The following is a 22,772-nucleotide window of genomic DNA, read 5'->3' on the forward strand; positions in this document are numbered from 1 at the left end:
CCCTCTATCCTTATCCTCTCTAGATCTCTCATTAGTATTGGAGGCACATCATTAAGAATGGCAAATGTCTCCATCACGCTCCACCTCGACCTGTTCCGCTTCTCACACGTAAATTTTCCTAACCTCATATAGGAGACAAGGCACTAGTCATCCGAAACATTGCCGTTCCTTAACTAGTACTATATTTTGTTTTTATTTGAGTGAAATTGCTTTAAGGTAAAATAAGTATATAGTAGCTTCTCTTAGAAATAAAACCCAAAAAAGGAGGGGATAAAATAAGTATAGAAAAAGAAAATAAGTGTTTATTTATGTAATAGCTCAACCGCTAAAATTTTTGATGATTAAATAAATGATTTAAGGTTCAATCTTATATAAAAAATTAATTGGTATTTTAGTCTGATAATAAATAACTCTCATCGACCATAGGTTAAAACTCTCTAAAAAATTATTATAATAAATTATATCAAGCATATGCTATAATAAATTGAAAGGAAAATATACGAGAAAATGTCTCATGAAAATGATTTGACAATTTGATATTTCCTTTTGTTTTTTCTGTCATTATTACCAAATAAAAAGTTTTTTATTTTTATTTTTATTTTTACATACGAACACTTCTTTGTACTTATCATTAAAATTGTAAAAGTAATGTGGATTTAATTGTCTTCTTATTAAGTATTTAAATATAAAAATAATTATAATTATTTTCTACATCACTTTCCTTCAATCTACAAATATACCGTAAATTTTTTTTTTTTTTTTTTTTTTTTGATATGACAAGTGTGATTTTACTTTTTTAAGCAAAAGTTCATCAAATAAAAACATTGCAATAAAAGTAATACAATTGATAGATAAATTAGATCTTGAGTTCTAGAATGTAACAAATTAAAACTTCAACATATATTAAACTAACACAAGACCATTCCTCTTAAATGGTCAAAATTTTGATTTGTTACTTTATGAAACTTGAGAATTTAATTTGTTACCTTTAAAAGTAGAAGGTCTAATTTGTTATGCCATTAAACTTAAAACTTTTCAATTTTATAGCAGGGGTGTGCATCCAAACAAAATTGACATGCCCCCACTCAATACATTGGATTCATCTTTTGTGAGGAGGTGAATTGGGTTAGGTCGGAGTTTTTGAGCCTCGGATTGAGTGGGGTTCGGGTTGATAGATTTTTTCAACCCATATGATCCCTACCCAACCCAACATATATAAAGGTTTTTTTTTTTTTTTTAATCACCCTTATTTTCATTTTTTATTTATTTATTTTGGTAGTTTGAGAATTAGTTTTAATAAATTTGGAATATAATTTAGGCATATCATGTGAATTATAAGGATTTATTGAAATTTTTTTTATTAAGTAGTTAATGGAAGCTCTATTTTTTATGAAATCATGAAATATGCTGGTATAACCCATCAACCCAATCCAACTCATGTTAGTTGATTTGGTTTTTAGTTTACACATGTGATGAGTTGGATTGAATTGAGAATTTCTCAACCAATCGGGTTGGATTGAAAAAATCCTCATTCCAACTCAACTCAACCCTTACACTCCCCTGATCTCTTGTATTACTCTTTTTAGAATTCATGACATATTCTTTGTGCTAGGAGCCTAGGATCATCCTTGATTTTGTGAAGTAATTGATATTCTAAGCAAAGGCAGGCAAGAATCATATATATGTTCCTAATTTTGTCCTTTGATGCTAGGAGCCTAGGATCATTCTTGACATATTTTGTTTTATAAGTGATTTGATATTCTAAAGCAAAGGGAGGGAATAATCATATATATGTTCCTAATTTTGTCCTTTGATGTGAGGTTTGTATCATATGTACTAAGAAGTTTTTCTATTTCAACTTATGTACTAAGAAGTTTGTTTAGCAAAAAAAAAAGAAGTTTGTCTATTTTATATGATAAAATTTTAATTTATGACATCTGTTCCATAATAATTGCTCTTTATCATTAGATCAAAAATACCAATTAATTTTTGGTATAGGTGGGATTTGAATCTTAGATCTCTTACTTACCAATAAGAGATTTTACTAGTTAAGCTAATTGAAACCCACACATTTGCTAAGAAATTAAAACCGTTGACTTGACTATTCAAAGTAATGCAATTGGAGTTTTATTTTTGTAAAAATATTAGAATTTAATTTTAGATGTTGAGGAAATAAAAAGAAAAATCAAGTACAACTTAGTGGTATGGTTAATGTTGGCACATAACACCTTTGATTCAATATGAAACCTTCTTCTATATTTATGTGAAGTCATTTAAGAATCATGATTTTACATGAATCGAGAAATTAGTTCATGTCCATTAATAGAAGGGCAAATGAACTTGGGTCTGTTTTTTTTTTTTTTTTTTCTCCCAAACAAATGACTTCTGTCTATCAACAATTCAAGAAGCTAATTGACCTCAAAGTGAATGGCTGGTAGTCTAATGGTCTAAGTAATCACCTACTTTCTAAGGTCAAAATTATAGTTGTAAAGCTTCTTCATTGAGTGGTGGAGGAGGTGCAAACAAGACATACACCTGGCGTATCAGACTTATGTCTCATTGACATGTGAGCCTGGTCTCATACGTCAGACATATACAAAACTCTCATAGATACAAATTGATGAACTCTATTTAGTAGGGTTATAATTGTAAAGCTCCTTTAAAAATAAAAAAAAAATAAAAATCATAATTGTAAAGCATTAGAGTGGTAAATACAAAATGGACAAAATTTAATTACAATTTTTTATATGCTGTACACAAGAATTTTCAATAAATCATATAGTTGAATTTAATTGTTTTTTAAAATATTTTAGTTTTTGTGTTTCATAGATTGTTGAAACCATATGTTTAAAATTAGTTGAAAAACCTGATTAATTGCATCTAAGATATTGTATCTTTAGTTAAAAAAAAGTATTATATCTAAGTTTTATTAATTATTTTATGTAGTGCATAATTGAATTTAATTAAAAATAATAATTTGAGAAGAAATTAAGAATATATATATATATATATAATTAGTGTTGAGCAGTTTGTACTTCCACCGTTTAATGAGAGAGAAAGAGAGAGTTGACGTTGACTATAACATTTACTAGTATACATATTTGTGGCCCATTCTTGACCAACTTTACGTGTCATATGAAAATTTGTCTTCCGGGGCAATCCAAGAACTTTCCTGTAGAAAACTATTAAATTGGTAGCTGACTTTTTTTTTTTTTTTTACTTAAATACACATCGTATTCATATCAACTATCATACAAAATTTATATATTTATATTTTGCTTTCAATTAGTAATAAACTAATGGCAATATTATATTTGTACTTGCAATGACACAATATGCTAATCATGCCCGAGTCATGACACTTTTGTTTTCTTCCTTTTTTGCAATTTCTTATTTTGGGCAAGAATGAATGGTGCTTAATAATAATTATAATATATAGTAGCCGGTGGACTAGAACTTTGAAAGTTGAAACACGCCATTAGGCTCATTTTAGTATTGGAGTACAACAATTGCACATTTTTAATGCAATGGTTACTATACAATTATAGGTATTTATAGAGTGTGAGGGTAAGAGCTGAGGTTCAAGTCTCCACGAGGGATTCTAGGAGAGAACTTCACACACATATATAATTAGATTGAGTTAAAGTATAATTTCTATCTTGTATATATATATATATATATAAAGTATTGGAGTAAGAGTATGAATCATTTCCTACTTAACTTTTTTTCATTTTTTGAGAAGATTGATGAGTTGCTTAGACGATATGGATAAGCCATTTACATTTGGTGATTGGTGACACCGCGGTTGAGTTTGAGCCACCATATATTAACAAACAGTCCACATTAGCCAAATTTCTGACGTTTTTGCTTAAAATTTTGTGTTCTTTGGCATCCACACAATTAGAAATTGTTGGCTTTTTCTTTCCTCTGACATTTCCTTCTTTCCCAATAATAATTTAATAAGTTCTAAATTTTAATTCAAATGAAATTTCCTCAATTCACACTAACAGAATTGATGGTAGGTATCCCTCAAAAAAAGAAAAGAATGAAGGATAGGTACATCATACTTATATATATAGACTTTCAAGTTCAAATATGTATAAATAACACCCAAAAAAAAAATTATAACTTATTTTTATCAAAAGGGGGTGGCATTTTGTGATTGGTTTATAATAAAATGATTTTAATAGGGAATTTATGTGAAAAGTGATATATTGCTGCTATAACAACTTATTGCCTTCACAAAATATAAAGAATATTGTGAAAAACATTGTAATCCCAACAATGCTCAGCAAGCTCAGAGAGTAGGCTTTAAAGGAAACTGTGAGTCTGACTAATTTTTATTTTCCTTCTCTCAGGTTGAGCACTGAACAGTTCATTTTGTTAACAATGAAGTCTTCATTGTTAACAAAATGGAATTTAATATATATTGTTGTTCTAAAATGTTTTGAAGCTTTTTTGGAAGCAAAGTTAGCTTCACCTTCAGCAACATCACCTTCACCATCAAGCACTGTTATTAATCTTGACTGATCTGCCTACATACATTGGTGAGTTTTTCTTGGATTTTGTTTGTGTTAGAATTAATTAATATGATATTAGGTTCATTGTTGAATTTTGCTACTTAAAACTCTCATCCTTGAAGCTTTGTAAAAATTAGTCATCTAAAAAAAAGGGTTTTGGATTTGAGGGGAAATGGATTTTGTTTTTTTAGAAGAGGCAGTCTCTATGACCCTGTCTATGGAATTTGCTGTCACTTCTGCAGGTTTTGTTTATGCCCTTATAGTCTCTATATCTCTATTATCCATTTTAATTTTTGTATAATGGGTCATAGATAAGATAGGAGGAAATGGATTTTACTTGGATATTGTTAACACAATCATAATGTCCATCTTACTTCTCTCTCTTTTTCTTGTATACATTTTTTTTTTTTTTACATATAATTGAATATGTGTTAGAAATACTTGGAATGCACAAGTCATTAGAATTAGTTGATCTGTGTTAAAATGCACAAGTCACTAGAGTTACAAAATTTGTTGGGACATTTTGGAATTATTGTATAACATGGAGTTAGATTTAGAATCCGTCTCTGGAATTTGCAGCCACTTTTGCGGGTTTAATTTTTGTATAATGGATGATGAATTTTCCAGATATCGTTAACATAACCATGATAACCATCTTACTTCTCTTTTTTCAATAAATTTTGTTATGTTATTTTAACTGCCTCCTCAGTTTTTTCATAGGGTCTCAAAAAAAAAAAAAAAGTTATGTACTTGGGTTGAGGAGGGGTAGAATAGGAATGGTCCTCTTTTTTTTTTTTTTTTTTTGGTTATCAAATCGTGTATTCTTTGTGGCATTGACATTGAGTTATATGTTGGATTGGTGTTTGCAGTTTTAGGATTTTTTATGCAGTTTGAGGATGCCAATTTGGAGTTTGCATAGACTGTGAAATAGTGGAATGTAAAGATTATCTCAATGAGTATTGTTTTTCTTGATCTGGTTGGTTGTTTTGATCTTAGTTATGTTGAATGGGATATGAGTATATCGATGTCTGCAGCCATTTATTATTAGGATTTGATGTGAATGTATATTGCAAATGTGCAGATTAGCAAGAATAAGCGACACTGAGATAGAATTGCAGCATTGGATGTGTGGAAAAAACTAGAAGATTTTGTTCGGTCACAATCATATTCTTGATGTGCACCGACTTTTTACCAATAGATAGTTTGCTTGAAAAATCAATTACCCATATTTACAAATAAGTAGAGCATTGTAGTTGACATTGTTTATTTTAGGTGTATGTGTGTGTGTATAATTGTTAATGTAAGACTTGGTCTTTGTTTTCATGAATTTTGGTGAACTTCAAGGTTTTCCATTCATAGTAGTTGATAACTTGATACAGATGATGCATTTTGCAAGAACACTGAATGAAGTATTACGTGTTAAGTCACAGTGCAATTTCCTTGATGGGTAATTGGAGATGGACCATGCAATTTTATTGATATGTAAATTTCGTTTTTTGTTGTTGCCAATTTGCTTAGGACAATACTAATCTTAAAACCCAGGAATGATTTTTTTTTTTTTTTTTTTGATGAATGAGCAAATTCATTCAAAAGAAACGACCCACTTTAGGCAAGGATAGGAAAATCTAAACAGTCAAACAAAGTATCCAAAAGCTGAACTAGAGATGACCCAATAGCAACCCTTACCTTAACTTCCCGTTTAACAATCAGCAGTAAAAAAAAAAATATATATATATATATATATTCCAACCAGAGACTCGGAAAACCGACCCGATTTTTCAGGTCGGGTCGGGTTTCAGGCAATCAAACCCGATTTCTATCGGGTCAGGTTTCAGGTCACAGTAAACCCGACCCAACCCAATATCAGTCCTAAATGAAGAGCCTATAGATTGAGCTGCTAATGAAGGTTGGAGCAAATGAATGGTTTTTAATCAGATTGAAGGATATAATCTGATCATTTAATAAATTTACTAGCCATTCACAAATCAACATTACAAATCGAAAGTTAGGAACTACAAAGATTTATTTGATAGTAGAAACAAAACCAAGCAAAACCAGCAGCATTAAGATGTTTTAAGAATAGGATACAACAACATTATTCTTCTTTGATTGGAAATACAAATCATGATAAGAAGACTGGGAATATTCTGCATATTCCACCCTTTTGTCTTTGTCCTGGTTCTTCACTGATCCTCTATTTTTGCCTCTTGTAGATTTTACCCAAGAATGATTTCAACACTGCTTGCACTGCTTTGCTTGGATGAACTTCAATGGAGGTAACCAGCTTCTCATAGCTCTTGCTCTCATATTCCACAAATACACCCTATGAATTGGAAATAGGGAAATATATATGATAATAATCCAATGGCCAAACAACATAAATTCACGAGAATAAGCCAACATATTATTTCAACTTCTTGATGTGAAAAAAGCAAAGAAACGATTTATTTTTTTCCTTTCAAGCTGATGTTAGAGGAAATTAAAAATTTCATATCCCAAAAGCTTATCTTAATTGAAATACTCTTTTAAGTTAATGTACATACCTGAAGATCAAGCTCCTTATAGAGGGCCTTTACTTTTGCAACATTTGCCGGGTCTGGTTTGCCATAATTCTCCTGAAAACATAGTAAATGAGCAATTCCAATTTTGATGGGGGAAAAAAGATAACATACAAAGGAAGATCCACTCTCACATGTAACGCTTTCTTTTGTTCCTCATTGCAAAGTTCCAGTGCTTTTACCACCAACCAAGAGCACTTAAAATCTTCAATGTCTGTTCCTATCTGATAGTACAAAGGACTCAAGTAAAGACTTCCATATCTTAAAAAAAAAAAAACCCAGAGTTCATCTGTCTATAAATAAATCCATCAAGATGAATCTCACCTTGCCAATTGTTTCAGGATCACCAAAGCAATCCAAATAATCATCCTACAAAAGAAAAGAAAATGCAGACTATTGAAATTGACAAAAATAAAGGTCCATCTGAGCAAATAAAGCATTGCTACACACACACACACACACACACTCTCTCTCTCTCTCTTTGGTCTTCACAGCGATTGAATAAACACTGTTGTAAATCTAGATAAAAATAAAAATAAAGTTATAACTCAAGTTTTCTTTCATCGGACAAGTATAAGATAATAAGAATGACATTATATAATTAAGCCAATATGGCTTTGGTTATGCATAACTAACCCAATTTAGAAGATATATATAACACTTTAAATGAAAAAATTATTATCGTTGAAAATCTATCAAATCATTTACACCTGTGCCTCTCCAAACTTGAAAGCTAAATCCAACAATTTATGTCTCAGACTCCCATACATATATGTGAAAACCAAATTAGAATTTCTTTCTGCTTTATAAAAATTACCTGTACTTGAAAGTAAATCCCCATGTCCACAAGAATGTTCTTCACATCAATATGGTTGTCCAGTTGCTCACCCGACATAAGCAATGCACATGCAACCTGAGTGGATTGGCAGAGTTTTGGTTAACCAAAATGACAATGTCTCAATGACAAAGATCAAATGAAGTCATTAAGATTAGATGTCATTGTACAGGGTTTGGAGGGGGGGGAGATACGGATACACTCCAACAAAAATAAAAATGGTCAACATTGTCTTGCCAACTTCTCAAATAATAAGTCTATATTTCATTCAAGTGAAGATCAAAAAAGTCTATACGTGCAGGAACAAGTAGCTAATATGTTACTTCAAACTTCAGAGACCAGTTTTTTGGGGCTAGCAGAGGGCAATCTCAAACCAGAAAGAAGGAAAAAAAACCACACAGATTCAAATTAATGTAATTCTCTCAAGAATACAGCACACTATAACAAAGAGGAGCACTAATTATCCAGGCAATGCATACTTTAATTGTGATGAGGATTTATACTCACCGAAAGGTAAAATGAATAATAGGCAGTTTTGTATTGAACAATGCGGCGGTGACTGCATAAAATTTCAATCAGTTAGCAAAAACATTAGATATAGAAAAGAAATCACAATTGTCATGAAAAAATAAGTATATAAATTTTACAGCTTACATAATACTACAAGAGAATTTGGATTTAGAAAGAGACCCATAGTCACATTGCAGAATGCATAAGCATCCAGAGTTGAAGCTACACACTAGTTTTTCCAAAGATAAGGAAATGCAATTATGTATAAGATGTCTAAAGCAAGAAAGATGGATCTGTCTCTGTGCTGACTAGAATCAATTCCTAAAGTGAATATGTTATTTTCATGCTAAATATGACAACTTTTTGTTCAAATCTAAACTAATTTCTTGTCAAAATCTAAGCCAGGGTTCATAACTTATTCTCTTGCTGATGCAGAAATTTGCCTGCATTGTCTGGGTAGTCTAGAACTTGCATATGGGTTGGCTATTTATCTTATGCACAAAGGTCTAAATACAGTATTTCCTTAAAAAAGATCTGTCATAATATTTTACTCACAGTGACAAAGTGTATTTGGATAGATCTTTCTCTCCTTCAATTGTAGTAATCAAATCTATCATTTGTCCTGAAGCAGTCTGAAACTCCACCTATGTAAAGCACAAGATAAGGAAACTTTTAGCATATAACCTAAATGAGAACTCATTAAGCAAAAGCTATGCAAATCAACCACCTCGTTAAACAGATCAAGCAAATCTACATAGTACGGCTTATTCCTGAAGTGTTTCCTCAGGATCCTTGGGATATGATTTCGAAGTATAATTCCATCATTTGCTGCAATCAGACCAACCTAAAACATACATATTATCCCAGTTAAGTGATTTACCAGCAATGTCAACCTCAAAAAATAATTGAAGTTGATAGAACAAATTAATTATTGGCACAAACCTTAGGCACTCTGAACCAGCAAGGTTGACCACGCCGTGTGTGAGAGTTATCCATGATGTCATCAAGAACAAGAAAATAGGCCTGAAGCTGCAATATTTTTATCACAAAACAGTAAGTATGTAATGTACCTGCAAAACACTAAAATATGCACACAAAAAATTTAACTACGGAAAAAAAAAATCTTTGAATAGGGGAGGCCTTCTATTGTCATACCCATTCGATACACCAACCAAGAGAGCTAGCAAGAAAAATTTCCTCTTCAGTTAGTTCCTTTCCTTCTTTCAACAATTTGTAGCTGTCAATAACAGACAACCCCCGGTTCAACTTTCCTGCAAAATAAAGTATAACCAAAAGCTATTTCAGCAAGGTATGTTTCTTTTAAAAGTTCTTCCTTATTTCACCCAATTTCATTTTCCTTGATGGCTTTAAATTCACAGCAGAAGCGTTGTTCAACATCTTTACAAAAATGCTTAATTCCTACCTCCAGGAACATTGTAGTCCAGCATCTGGAATAGAGAGAATAAACAAGACAGTGAGGAAACCAAATATAAGGTGCATAAATTTATGAATGACAATCACATGCACCCACATACACACACTTCAAGAGAAAGAGAAAGGGAGGGAGATTTTTACTATTAAGAGTATGAAGTATGAACTTAGTTCGAATTATAAACTAGAGGCACAAAAGGGAAATTTATGTTTAGGAACTAACAGAAAGTAATTAAAAACAGAAAATTGCAATGGTTATTGAACCTGCAGAAGTTTTTAGGAGAGGATATTAGGATTTAGAAGTGATAAAGACAAAGGGGTAGTCTTTCAAGTGCCGGAAACAAATCAAAAGGCATTTGCTAGAATACCATACTTATAATTTTTCAGTCTCCCTAGGAAAATTTTGGTCTATGATCTACAATCACTACCTTCCCAACATATTGTGTATGGATTTAATAAATAACAGTATGAGAAAAACCTTCCCTATTAATCAATGTTGGGAAACAAAACAAAACCCAGAATTTACCATTCTATTCAAGGTCCAACCAGAATTAAACTAGCTCTTCCCTATAACCAAACCCATTTTGCAGTTTCCAGTGTAATTATGTTGGGTCAAATCTACAATTCTTAATTCTCAGTACATGAATATTACCATTTACCATCTCAATGTTTTCCAAGACTCTTTTAACAATATCAGTTAACCCGAATCTCTCGTACTAGTCATTCAAAACACAGTCATTCTCATTGTTTGATTTGTTGAGGTTTCCTATTTTCAAGCAAAAAAATGTGGATAACATGTAAGGAATGGCATCTGAACTTACAGCTTCCTATAAAGTGATCAAACTATTCAAAAAACAATCAACCCCATGACAAAAATAGAAACTCTATCAAATATGAAAGAGCAAAAAGAAGAGCTTGAATGATGAGAAAGCTAATGAGAAGCAACATAGGAATATGAGATGGAAAGGAAACGAACCCGCTCGACCCATTGACGAGAATCATCTGTCCACTCAAAAGCAGGGTCTTCAAGGAGCTCTGATTTCAGAACCGAGTATACCTTCAGAAATGTTGACTTCAGATCCGCCATTGACACCCCCACAAAGAGCTTTCACAGAGAGAGAGAGAGAGAGTCAAAGAAATAGAAAAGACGGAGAAAGACTGGTATTATGGTGCACTTCTTGTTTCGGAGTGAGCTATGTGACTTATAGATCGAACTCAGCTTGTTATTTATAGAATGGACTGCATTTTCTATGAATTGCACAAGTTTGCCATTACTTACTACTCCTATTTGGGAATATCCGTATTCTATAGGGACCCATTTTCTAACTTTTGAGTTTATACTTTATAGTAAAGTATATTTTTCAACTTTTTTTTTGCTCATTTAGACCCAAAAAAAGATGAGGGAATGTGTTGGATTGGCTCCACTTTTTTATTGATTTATAATTTATTTACCAACCCAAAGATTCAACACGTTCTTATGTTATAGGGGCATAAGAATGTGTTGAGTGGATGCCCATTTAGTGAGCTTGCGTCTTTTAAGCAACTAGTAGAAAAGTTGATAAAGTGAGTAGATTCCTTGTGAGCTGTATTTGTGATTTTGTTCCTTATAAGCTTATGATACAGCATGTGTATGTGATTTCATATATAGATTAAATAAATCTTCCTAATGTGAATTATCAAAAAAAAAAAAAAAAAAAGACTTTCCTATGTTGGCCAATAGATGCTTTATATAGTAGATATAATTATAAAATCTTTTCCTTTATTATTTTCTTATGGGCGAAGGAATCTGAGCTCATAACGTTCACTTTATACACTTCTAAACAATTATGCGTTACTACTAAACATAGATGTATATGATAGGATAGTTAATTTTTTTAATAGAGGGTTAGATTTTCAAAGCATGGTATAGTAATTTGAAAATTTTGAGAATTTGAAATTTTATAACTTTGAAAAATAACTTATTTATATTTTTTTAATTCATAAAAATCATTATCATCATATTTCCATCTACTAGACCAATTCCTCAACGTTAATTAGATCAATTGGTCATGTTTATTCACCTTAATCTCTATGTTAAGATTACATTTGAATGTGTTTTGCCTTAACTTCTATATGGTTGTATATGCTTTGATCAATTGGTCATGTCTACTTGAATTTGTTACTTTCTTTTTTTCTTTTTCTTTTTTTGACAAGGTTCAATATGTATCTTGTTATAGATGAACTAAACATTGCAAAATGTGGACACATTTCTCAAATCAAGATACAATGGAACATTCCTATCCAAAAATGAAAAGATACAATGGAACACATGTCCATATTTGATCATGTCTTTGTATGAGAACTCGACAGAAGCAAGATCCTTTTTAATATGTATACTCCATTCTAGGATTCATTAAATGGCTCAAGAAGCAACAGCATTAAAATTAGCATTAATACAGATTGCAATTGCATAATCAAGTTTTTATTTTTATTTTGTTATCTTGCATATTTCACATGTTTGTCTTTTATTCTTGCAACCCCACAACTACCAATAATAACTAATAGCAAGTATTTTTCTAAGTTTTTACCAAAAGAATAGGGCCCGGTTAAAGGATGATGGACCACTTTAATAAAGTTTTTATACCACTTTATAATAAAAAAAATATAAAAGCTGTTAAAAAATTAGTTACCTTTTTATTTTCCATAAAAAGTTTCTAAAAATATTTCATAAACCAATGATCTTAGGGAATTTTTTAATGGGATATTTTAGAAGTTTGATACAACACTTTATGAAAAAAATAAAAAAAAATGTTAAAAAAATTAGTTACCTTTTTTTCTTATAAAAGATTTCTAAAAATATTTATTAAACCAATACTCCTAAGACATTGGTTAACTTCTTCCAAAAATAAAACTTGTATTATTCTTGATGGAAGAAAAATAGTTCTTTATTAGTGAGCTTTAAGCACCATCATTAGCAAATAATAGGATTTTTTAGTGGGTGTTTTTTTTTTTTTTTTTGGAGATATTTTATTAGTGGTTTGTAGGTGTAAGAAAGAAACAAACAAAAACAAAAAGGAAGCAAGACAAGGGAAAGCATATTGTCTTTCAAAAAAAATGCATATATAAAAGTAGTTTACAAATCGTATCCAAAAAAAAAAAAAAAGTAGTTTACAAATAAGGGCCATATCGTAGTTTATAAAAAAATGGAGGTCATAAAAGTTATAAATCCAAAGGATATCTCCGAAGTTGTTGGCAATTGTAGTTGAGGTAATTGTACAGTACTTTACAGAAACTGAATGTCAACATGTGACCGGTGACACGTTTCACTTAATTGAATATCGTTGGAGTATAGAGATTCTCGTATTTGATTGGTCCTTTGTTTTTTATCTTCTTGGTACAAAGATCCACCAAACTAGTCTCTTTCACACACAGCCCACGTTGTTTTAATGCATGGAATATAAACCCAATTAGTTGTTGAACTCGTGTGGAACAAAAAATCAGGTGCCTTCACAATTTCACACCAACTAAAAGTCCAATCCTAGCTAGCTCCTCCGTTTCTTGATCAAGTACGAGTAAAAGCATCCAATGGTTGAGATTGGCCTAATACTCTGATAGATCTCTGCAATAGTATAGTACTGTTAGAATAGGAGTAGCTAACAACATCTAATCATCTATTAATGCAGCCATCAATCTTGAACTGGACCCATTATTAAAAAACTGCATGAGCTACAAGTTACTCTATTTTCTTTTTTTTTTCTTTTTTTTTTGATAACCATAAAAAAAAAAAAAGAAAAAAAAAAAAAAGAAAGAAAATAGAGTAACTTGTAGCTCATGCAGTTTTTTAATAATGGGTCCAGTTCAAGATTGATTTTGCGGACTTTCATAATGGTGTCATTTTTCTTTGTTTTTCACTTTGGTCAATCAAATTCCCTGGTCATACAAGATATAAAAAATGGGTGGTTGGTAAGGAAATTTCTTTTTTTCAACTTTGGGCTGAGGGATAGTGAAGTTAGGGGGGTTGACACTTGGGACTTTGAGATTTTATTTTGCTGCTGAACTGAAGAATGTAAAGGTCAATTTGATCATTCTAAGGGAATACTGCGGAGGTTTGAATGCTGCACTTTGAAGAGGGTGGAGGCTTTAATGAGAATTTATTGGATCTTACACCATCACTGATTATGTATTCACAGTTGATATAAATAAGGACCTTTTAGAGCATCTCTAACAGCTTAAGGTAAGAGCAAAATAATGTCTATAATAGGGAATGAAATTAAAAAATGGTCTCTAATAAATTCTCTAAATCACAATTTATTTTTTGCTCATGAATAGTAACTCATAAAGTTTGATGGGCTACTGTACATTAGCAATTAGATTTTTTGTTTTAATAAAAAAATTATACTAATTGCTATTATATCAATTCTTTCTTTTTCCTTTGGATTTTTTCTCTCTCATACTCTCTCTCTATTGCTTCTCACAGAACAAGTGATAAGAGGCTCTGTCTTTATATTTTTTCTTGGATTCTTCTTGTTATTTTCTCAAATTCCAGCACCGTGAGATTATTGAAGTCAACCAACAAAATCAAACAATTGAAAGAAAAAAAAATATATATATATATATATATATATATATATTCTCTACTCTTATTCTCTTTCTACTGCAAAATTTGAAAATGTTGTGAAATTTAAAAAAATATAGCAATTGGGAATTTGAAAAATATAGCAGTTAGGAATGAATAAATGAAGAAAAAAAAATTAAAAAAAGAATAAAGAAAGAATATTTAAATGAGATAGAGAATAGATAAAGAATCTGTTGGAAAATATATTTAAAAAAGTAGGTAGTTAAAAGGTAAAAGTCATTGTTTATTCTTCAAAAAGTACAAAAATTTGGAGAATTTAATGGAGATGCTCTTTTATAGGAGCAAATGACTGAAGGAGTCGGTTTTACATTAGGAATTAATATGGCAGTAGAAAAGTGAGTAGATTCAGGGGATAGGCAGTTGGGCTATGTTGGTGTGAGGATGCTTACCATGTTGGTATTACTTCTTCTTGTTAAGGAAATAACACACGGGGGAGACCATAATTGAATAGTTGATCTAATATTTAAGATAACCACTCAACCTAAAAGATTAAGTCAATGAGTTTGGTCCAAATATGTTTATTAACAATAACTATTGACATTATTATTTAATGTGAGATTTCTTGAACACATGTATACACAACAATTAATGTGTCGTAGTTAATATAATATATAAGATCACAACTCAACCTTTTTTTTTTTTTTTTTTGAGAGAGAGTTTTTCAATCTATGACGTCCGCTTTTGATGATATTTATCATTAGACCAAGACATTAATCAATTTTTGGTGTAGGCAGGAATTGAATCACAAATCTCTCATTCAACTATTAGAGACTTTACCAGTTAAACTAACTAAAACCCATAGATCACCACTCAACCTAAAATATTAAGTTTGGTCCAAATATGTTATATTAACCATCACTATTGACATTATTATTTAATGTGATACTTCTTGAACACGTGTATACATAACACTGTGTATATCATATATATATATATATATATATATATATATATATATATATATATATATATATATATATATATATATATATTTATATTTATAGGCAAAACTCAAAGAAAATTCAATTATAATCCAATTTTGCGCTATATGTCTAAATTTATGTGGGGACCACATCATAATTATCCACTTAAATTTGTGCCATGTTTCCACTTTAGTTTTTTTAATCTTTGTGTCAAGTGAGTTAATGAATGCAAAATACTAGAATCTAATATTAATGAACTAAAAAAAAAAAAAAAACCAATCACATATACTCAATAAAAATCACCACACAACAAAGATCATCAGACATTCTATCTTATTAAAAATTATAAAAAAATTTATCATAAGTAGTGTGGGGGGGAAAAGCCCAACCTTACGTAGTGGGCCTAGGGCCCTATTTGAATATTACTGTGTATCCGAAGAGAAGGAACCGGTTGAGATGGAGTCCATCTAGAAGAAAGATACCTGGAAACAAAGGAGGAGTACAATCCGAAGAGGTCACCATTGGTCCGAAGAGGTCTTACTCCTTAGACATGAATAGTCTTGATCAATCAAACGTGTGGAAGGTTCGAATGATCTTCCTAGCAACCCCAATGATAAAGATAAGCTCTGAGTATATTTGGAGACGATAAGAGCGAAGAAATATCTAAAGGAAAAGCTGCTATCACCATATTAAATACACTGCAGTAACTTTTCTAGCCGCATTTATGTGGAGAAGATCCCTGAACAATGTAACCTCAGCTATCGCCACTCACAAAGAGCTAAAAAAGATACATGACGTGACATATACTCAAGTAGGTACACAGATGAAGAACAAGTGGACGATAGGAATGATGGAGAAGGATGCTATATAAAGAAGAAGGGCTCCTGATAAAAAGAGAGAGGGGAGAAAAGACAATAGAGGAGAAAGAAAGGTTTTACTGTAACTTTAAGAACTGTAATCACTATTCAATTTGTCATAAACCTCTTCGGACTTCAATTCATTTCGTCTTTACGTACATTTTTATGCTAGTTTATACTTGGAGGTTGTAATCAACCCTTGTTAATTCCATAATCAATCTAGCTCTATCATCCACGCTCTACAAATTTATTGTTTTGGGCTTGGGCCACAAATCTTAACCCCACAAGTAGTATTAAATTTAGGTAAGAATTTTAATATGTAACTAATTACATTTACATAAAAAAAAAAAAACAATTTGACTAATTATTTATATTTTTATGATAGAAGTTGTGTTTAATTTTAAATGTATTCATATGTATGCATTTGCTTCATGCTATTTTTTTTTTTTAAATTGAATAATTATTTATATTTTTATAATAAAAATTATGTTTAATTTTAAATGCATCTATGCATTTGCATGAGTTACATGCTAGTTGATATAATATATAAGATTACCACTCAACTTGAAAGATTAAGTTTGGTCCAAATATGTTATATTAACCATTACTATTCACATTATTATTTAATATGAGACTTCTTAAACACCTGTATACACAACAATTAATGTGTCGTTCTTGTACAAGGTACTACGTCATGGCAAAGGTATGTGTTATAAAAAAAATAGAGTTATAATAAATAATCTCCTTGTATTATTTTTTATTATTGTTTGATTGTTACAGGCTTATAGCTCAATTGACATATTTTAGTATTATTATTGCCTTTTCCAATGGAGAAGTTCAACTAAGAATTTTTTTTTTTATAGCTAAATAAAAGGCGTGGATTTGAATTCTGCCCTTAAAAAAACAATTAGTATGATGGTTTGAAAGTAAAAGGAAATAATAATGGCACCTCATAATAATCGTCAAGAGACTTGTAACTCAATTGGCATCCCATAGTATTTTTAAATAAGAAATTTAGGGTTCCACCAATGTATATAAAAAAGGACAAAATTTTGTTACAAACTTGGTTATAGTTAGTAGTTATAATTCCCACTAAAAAAATTAGCATGACTATATATTTTGAAAATCTAACTATTAGATTGCATATTTTGTATATTCTTAACTCTCGTATCAAATTTCGTATCAATTAGACGTTATTTACTATTCGATTCATAAAATTATTTTTTATGCATAATTTTAGATTACAAAAACTTAAAATTCAAATATTCAATTGATGATATAGCTATTAATCTTTGGTTTTTTGAAAAATTTTCAAGCATAGAGGATATAGGAAAAAAATTCAATCCAATGGTGAATTTGTCAAAATTCACATCTAATAAACAGATAATGAGGACAATTGTAGCCATTAACTATAACAAAGTTTGTCGTATTAAAAAATTGAAAATAATCTAAAATCTGAAGTTTCTTTCATTTAATTTTTGGGAGGGGGTAAACATCTGACGCTTCATTAGTTTTAATTTCGATAAAATATTTGGGCCTAAATAGTTTATGGTGTTAAAAATAGCCCAATAATGTCTACTGTTATTCTAAAGTTTCTGTTATATTTATGGTCTGGACCGAGTGAATGCTTTGGGCTGTTGAAAGGTAGTAGATGGTTCTTAGCTTTTATAGAGCATTCATTTAAACCTCAACCAAGGCCCCCATAACAAAAAGGGATAAAGACATTTACCAAAATTTCAGAATCACTAGCAAATATTCAAAGGGAAAAACACAAAGATTTTGCCTTGTCCCCCCATCACTTGTTTGGGGTGGGGAGGGATAGATCGATGTGAAATTGCCAATCCTAGATTGACACATTATCTCTAAGGACCTTTAACTCATCCTGCTATAGTCGATCCTCTTAACTTCACCCTTGTTGGCATTTCTCTTCACTAGTTGCTAGCCTCTTTTCTTGACCTCTACGATATTTGGTGGAGATTGGCTAATCACCCAAATTGGCACATATGGTTTTGAGTAAAAAATCCCACAATTCCTAAAAATCCAACTAACCAAACTAATTCAACTTAAAAGATGGTTGTTGATTTTGACCACTCATAGGTCAAATGTGGGTTTAATGGGTTTAAAAGGTTAAAATTTCAATCATATTATGGGTTTAAGTAAGGAACACTTGATGAATTCAAATAGACTAAGTATATATTAATTTATATGGTTGTTTTACACATCATGATTCATTGCATGGATTACATTATTTATTTATTTATTTTTTGGTTTCCCAAGGTGTCTCTAGGTTTTTTTATCCCAAGACTAATCCTTCGAGGTACCGTTGGGTGCTAAGGTGGGGACCTCTCTCAAGAAAACTTCCTGCATCCACAAGGGCTCGAAACTGAGACCACTTGCTTAAGCAACTAGAGCCCCTTCCGCTCAGGCCAACCTTTGTTGGTATGGATTACATTATTCGCCACATGGAAACCTTGTCATCAAATATTTTTTTCCTTTTCTAGTTTACTCTCTCTCTCTCTTTCTCTCTCTCTCTCTCACACACACACACACACACACACACACACACAACTCTATGCATTTCACTTAATAGTCTCAATCTTAGCCTTTGCCTTAGCCCCTCCCAGCTTCACTCTTTTCACTCAATTGCCATATGTGTCCTTGACATTAATGACATAAGTTCTTTTTTAGTATTATTTTAAATTGGACTACTTCTATTTTGAACAGTGTTTTTTTGTTGATAATTTGAGGATTTGTTTCTCGTTGTATAATTTCTTCCTCTGTGGTTAAAGTTTCACAATAATTTGGTGATATTTTTATCTCTTTATCTAATTTAAGGACTTTTAATCTCTAAAATATTGAATTATCAAATTTGTTATTTGATTTTTTTTTCTTCATATTTTTCATTTGAGGAAGAGTTAGGCATTTTCCCTCATTGTTAGATAACGACATTGAGCAACTCTCTTTTTATGTACACCCTTGAGTTATTATTATTGTTAAGTTTGCATTTGTACGAATGATCACAAACTATGTTTTCAATTTTGGGCTATTTATGACCCCTTTTAAAACCAAAAGAAAAAACCCCCCCCCCCCCTGGGGTGGGGTTCTCTTCTTGCAGTTACCTAAAATAGACAGTTTAAATGAGCTTTTATTTTTCATTAAAGGCCCAACTTGTCTACCTAAAACTAAAAGTGGTTTTTTGGCAATCACACCCAACTTTATTATTACTAGTGGATGACATTTTCACCTACCTAGTTTAGAACAAGTGCTAGTTTTATGAGACTCAACCTAACCCGACCCAATTTAACTTGTGATTAGTCATATCAATAGAATTGTAGGAGTTTTGAATGGCAAGGAAGTCAATTTACATCTGATAGAGTCAATTCTTCCTTTCCCACCTAACATGATTTGATCAAATGGCGGTTGGCCCTTAAGAAGCAGGGGCGGCGGTACATTAGAGTCAGGGGGTTCAAATGAACCCCCTGACCTGAAAATTATATATATATATAATATTTAAAAAAAAATTATTTTAAACCCCCTGCAAAAACAAATTTGCTCCCCCTCCCCATGAACCTTACTCCTTTATTTTTTAAAGCCCAACTTAAACTCCCGAAAAAAAAATAAGTCCAAATAAAAATTTTGGTCTTTAATCTCAGAAATAAAAAGCCCATTAATCAAAATTTGAGAAATCATAAATAAATAAAAAGGGTCAAATAAAACCTAAGAATTTATTGTTGCCTAACCTCCAAAATTTTTCATTATTCTTTTTTACTCTTCAAACCCAAAGGAAAAAGGTTGTCTTTGCATCACACACACACAAATCTGCTGCTGCCTGAGGCCCCGACTGTCCCTAATCTGCCGCCGCCGCCGTCGCTTGGAAGGCCTTTCTGCCGTCGCTTGATCTGGTTTTCAGCTCTCTCTTTCTTTCACTGTGAGTGAATCACCGTATATATGTGTGGAGTTATCTATCTTTTGACATTTTTTGTTGAGTTTTTGAATCTTGGACTGTGTGGGTGGGAGTTGTGGCGTGTGTTTTGAACCTTTGATATTTGTTGCTGAGTAACTCAAGTTACTCAGCTTGAGTTTTGAGTCTCTAAAGTAAAGTTTGATTGTGTCTGACTATGTGTGGGCCTTTGGGGGTTAATGGGTTATAGAGTCATAGCCTTATATAACTTATTACTTTTATTAGTTTAGTGTTTTATTGTTGCTGAGTACTTAAGTAAAGTTTCTTTTCTTTACTGTTGGGTGGTGCAGAGTTGCTAACTTGCTGTAAGTGACTAAGTGTTTTGATATAAAGTTGAGTTATGACTTATTACTTTGACTATTTGACTAATTTGTAACTTGTGAGTAGTTTTTTAATTTTGTTGAATGTGACTTAGGATTTGTGTGTGGTTGTTAGCTATGTGACTTAGTCAATACATTAACATTAAAGACAATAAAAATATAAAATATTTAAAGAATTGTAAAATTATAAATTAAAGAATTGCAAAAAAATCACTTAATAACAATAATTAATATATTTATTGTATTAGAAAAAAAAATGTCAAATGAACTTATAGTTTATTTTTTGTTCTTTTGCTAGTACTATGGATAAATTTGTAATAAGAAAACCCCGTAGGCTGCAAGATTCATCTTCTACCCAAGATGCAGATCTTACTCAAGATTCATCTTCTACCCGTGATTCATCTTCTAAGTATGGTCGTGTTGATGTAAACAATCTTCCTTCGGACCCTGGACTATGAAAAAAGATTTCATTTTATCATCCTAATGATCGAGATGAAATAAGAAGATATTATTTGCAAAAAAACCATGTCAACCTTATAAACTCGATTTCCCTCAAACAAAAATTGGTGGACTTATGCGTCGATTTAATCCTAAATGGTTTAAAGAGTATGAAAGTTGGTTGGAATATAGTATTGAAAAGGATGCTGCATATTGTTTATATTGTTACTTATTTAGACAAGATGTTGGTATGCAATCTGGAGGGGATAATTTTGTGACAAAAGGATTCAATAGTTGGAATAAGAAAGAAAATCTAGACCTACATGTTGGAGGTGTTAATAGTGCCCATAACCAAGCTCTTAAGAATGGTGAAAATCTAATGAAGCAAAATCAACACATTCAAAGTGTTTTTGTTAAGCAGTCAAATCAAGATAAAATTGAATATCAGACTCAATTAAATGCAATAGTTGATTGCATAAGATTCCTTTTGCATCGGGGGTTAGCTTTTTGTGGTCATGATGAATCTGATGATTCAAGTGATAAAGGAAATTTCCTTGAGCTTCTACAATTTTTGGCAGATCATAATGATGTTATTAATGAAGTGTTGCAGAAAACTCCAAAAAAACAGCAAGCTAACCCATCCTGATATTCAAAAAGACATTGTGAATGCAGTTGCATATAAAACTACCGATACCATCATCGAAGATCTTGGCAGTGGGTTCTTTTCAATTTTAGTTGATGAGTCCCGTGATATCTTAATAAAAGAACAAATGGTTGTAGTTTTGCATTATGTGGACAAAAAGGGAATTGTTATAGAGTGATTTCTTGGTATTGTACATGTAGCAGATACCTCCGCTTTGTCTCTAAAAGTTGCAATTGAATTTTTATTCAGTAAATATGCATTGAGTTTATCAAGACTTCGTAGGCAAGGTTATGATGGGGCCAGTAACATGCAAGGTGAATTCAATGGTCTTAAAACTTTAATTTTGAAGGAGAATAAATCAGCATTTTATGTCCATTGCTTTGCTCATTAACTTCAGTTGACTCTTGTAGTTGTTGCTAACAAGCATACTGATATTGCTGAATTTTTTAGCTTGGTTAGTAAAATAGTAACTATTGTTGGAGCTTCTTATAAAAGACGAGAATTTTTACGAAATGCACAGCTTGCCAAAATTACAGAAGCATTAAACTTGGGTGAACTTGAAAGTGGGCAAGGTTTAAACCAAGAGACAAGTCTTAAACGTGCTGGTGATACACGTTGGGGATCACATTATAGGACAATCCTCAACTTGATTTTGATGTTCTCTTCCACAGTTGATGTACTTGAGATGATTGAAAAGGATAGCCTACTCTCTGAGCAAGAGTTGAAGCTTGATCTATTTTAAGGTTAATTCTATCTTTTGAATTTTCCTTTGCTTTACACTTGATGAAAAATATTTTGGGGATCATAAATGAGTTGTCAATAGAATTGCAAAAGAAAAATCAAGATATTGTAATTGCTATGACACTTGTCAAAGTGTCTAAGCAACGATTGCAGATGATGAGAGATGATGAATGGGAAGCTCTATTGACTGAAGTATCCACATTTTGTAGCAAGCATGATATTCCTATCTTGAACATGGAAGAAATATTTGTAGTTGGTGTGAGGCTATGACGCAACGCCCCACAAATTACAAATTTAAATCACTATCGTGTTGATCTATTCTTTGAAGTCATAGATCTGCAACTTCAAGAGCTTAATAATTGTTTTTCAGAGGTGACTACTGAGTTGCTATTTTGTATGGCTTGCTTGAATCCAAGTGAT

The 22,772-nt window shown here is 31.4% G+C and overlaps 2 protein-coding genes across 2 annotated transcripts; one reads left to right on the forward strand and one right to left on the reverse strand.

Annotated features, from left to right (window-relative positions):
* Positions 1-6,525: 6,525 nt before the first annotated feature.
* Positions 6,526-11,062, reverse strand: LOC112038794 (farnesyl pyrophosphate synthase 1). Its single transcript, XM_024071648.2, has 12 exons — positions 10,831-11,062; positions 9,847-9,871; positions 9,579-9,694; positions 9,366-9,452; positions 9,151-9,267; positions 8,979-9,067; positions 8,421-8,472; positions 7,896-7,991; positions 7,403-7,447; positions 7,213-7,302; positions 7,064-7,135; positions 6,526-6,843 (listed from the first exon to the last, which is right to left on the reverse strand). The coding sequence occupies exons 1-12, from the start codon at positions 10,939-10,941 to the stop codon at positions 6,715-6,717; spliced, it is 1,029 nt and encodes a 342-aa protein (XP_023927416.1). The 5' UTR covers positions 10,942-11,062; the 3' UTR covers positions 6,526-6,714.
* A 9,770-nt stretch (positions 11,063-20,832) lies between these two features.
* On the forward strand, positions 20,833-22,353 carry LOC112007673 (uncharacterized). The gene is made up of 4 exons (XM_065781304.1): positions 20,833-20,955; positions 21,547-21,715; positions 21,815-21,925; positions 22,022-22,353. Exons 1-4 carry the CDS (start codon positions 20,833-20,835, stop codon positions 22,351-22,353), a joined length of 735 nt encoding a protein of 244 aa, XP_065637376.1.
* The last annotated feature ends 419 nt before the right edge of the window (positions 22,354-22,772 follow it).

The sequence above is a fragment of the Quercus suber genome, unplaced genomic scaffold (genome assembly GCF_002906115.3).
Source record: "Quercus suber isolate HL8 unplaced genomic scaffold, Cork oak 2.0 scaffold_263, whole genome shotgun sequence".
NCBI classification, from domain to species: domain Eukaryota; kingdom Viridiplantae; phylum Streptophyta; class Magnoliopsida; order Fagales; family Fagaceae; genus Quercus; species Quercus suber.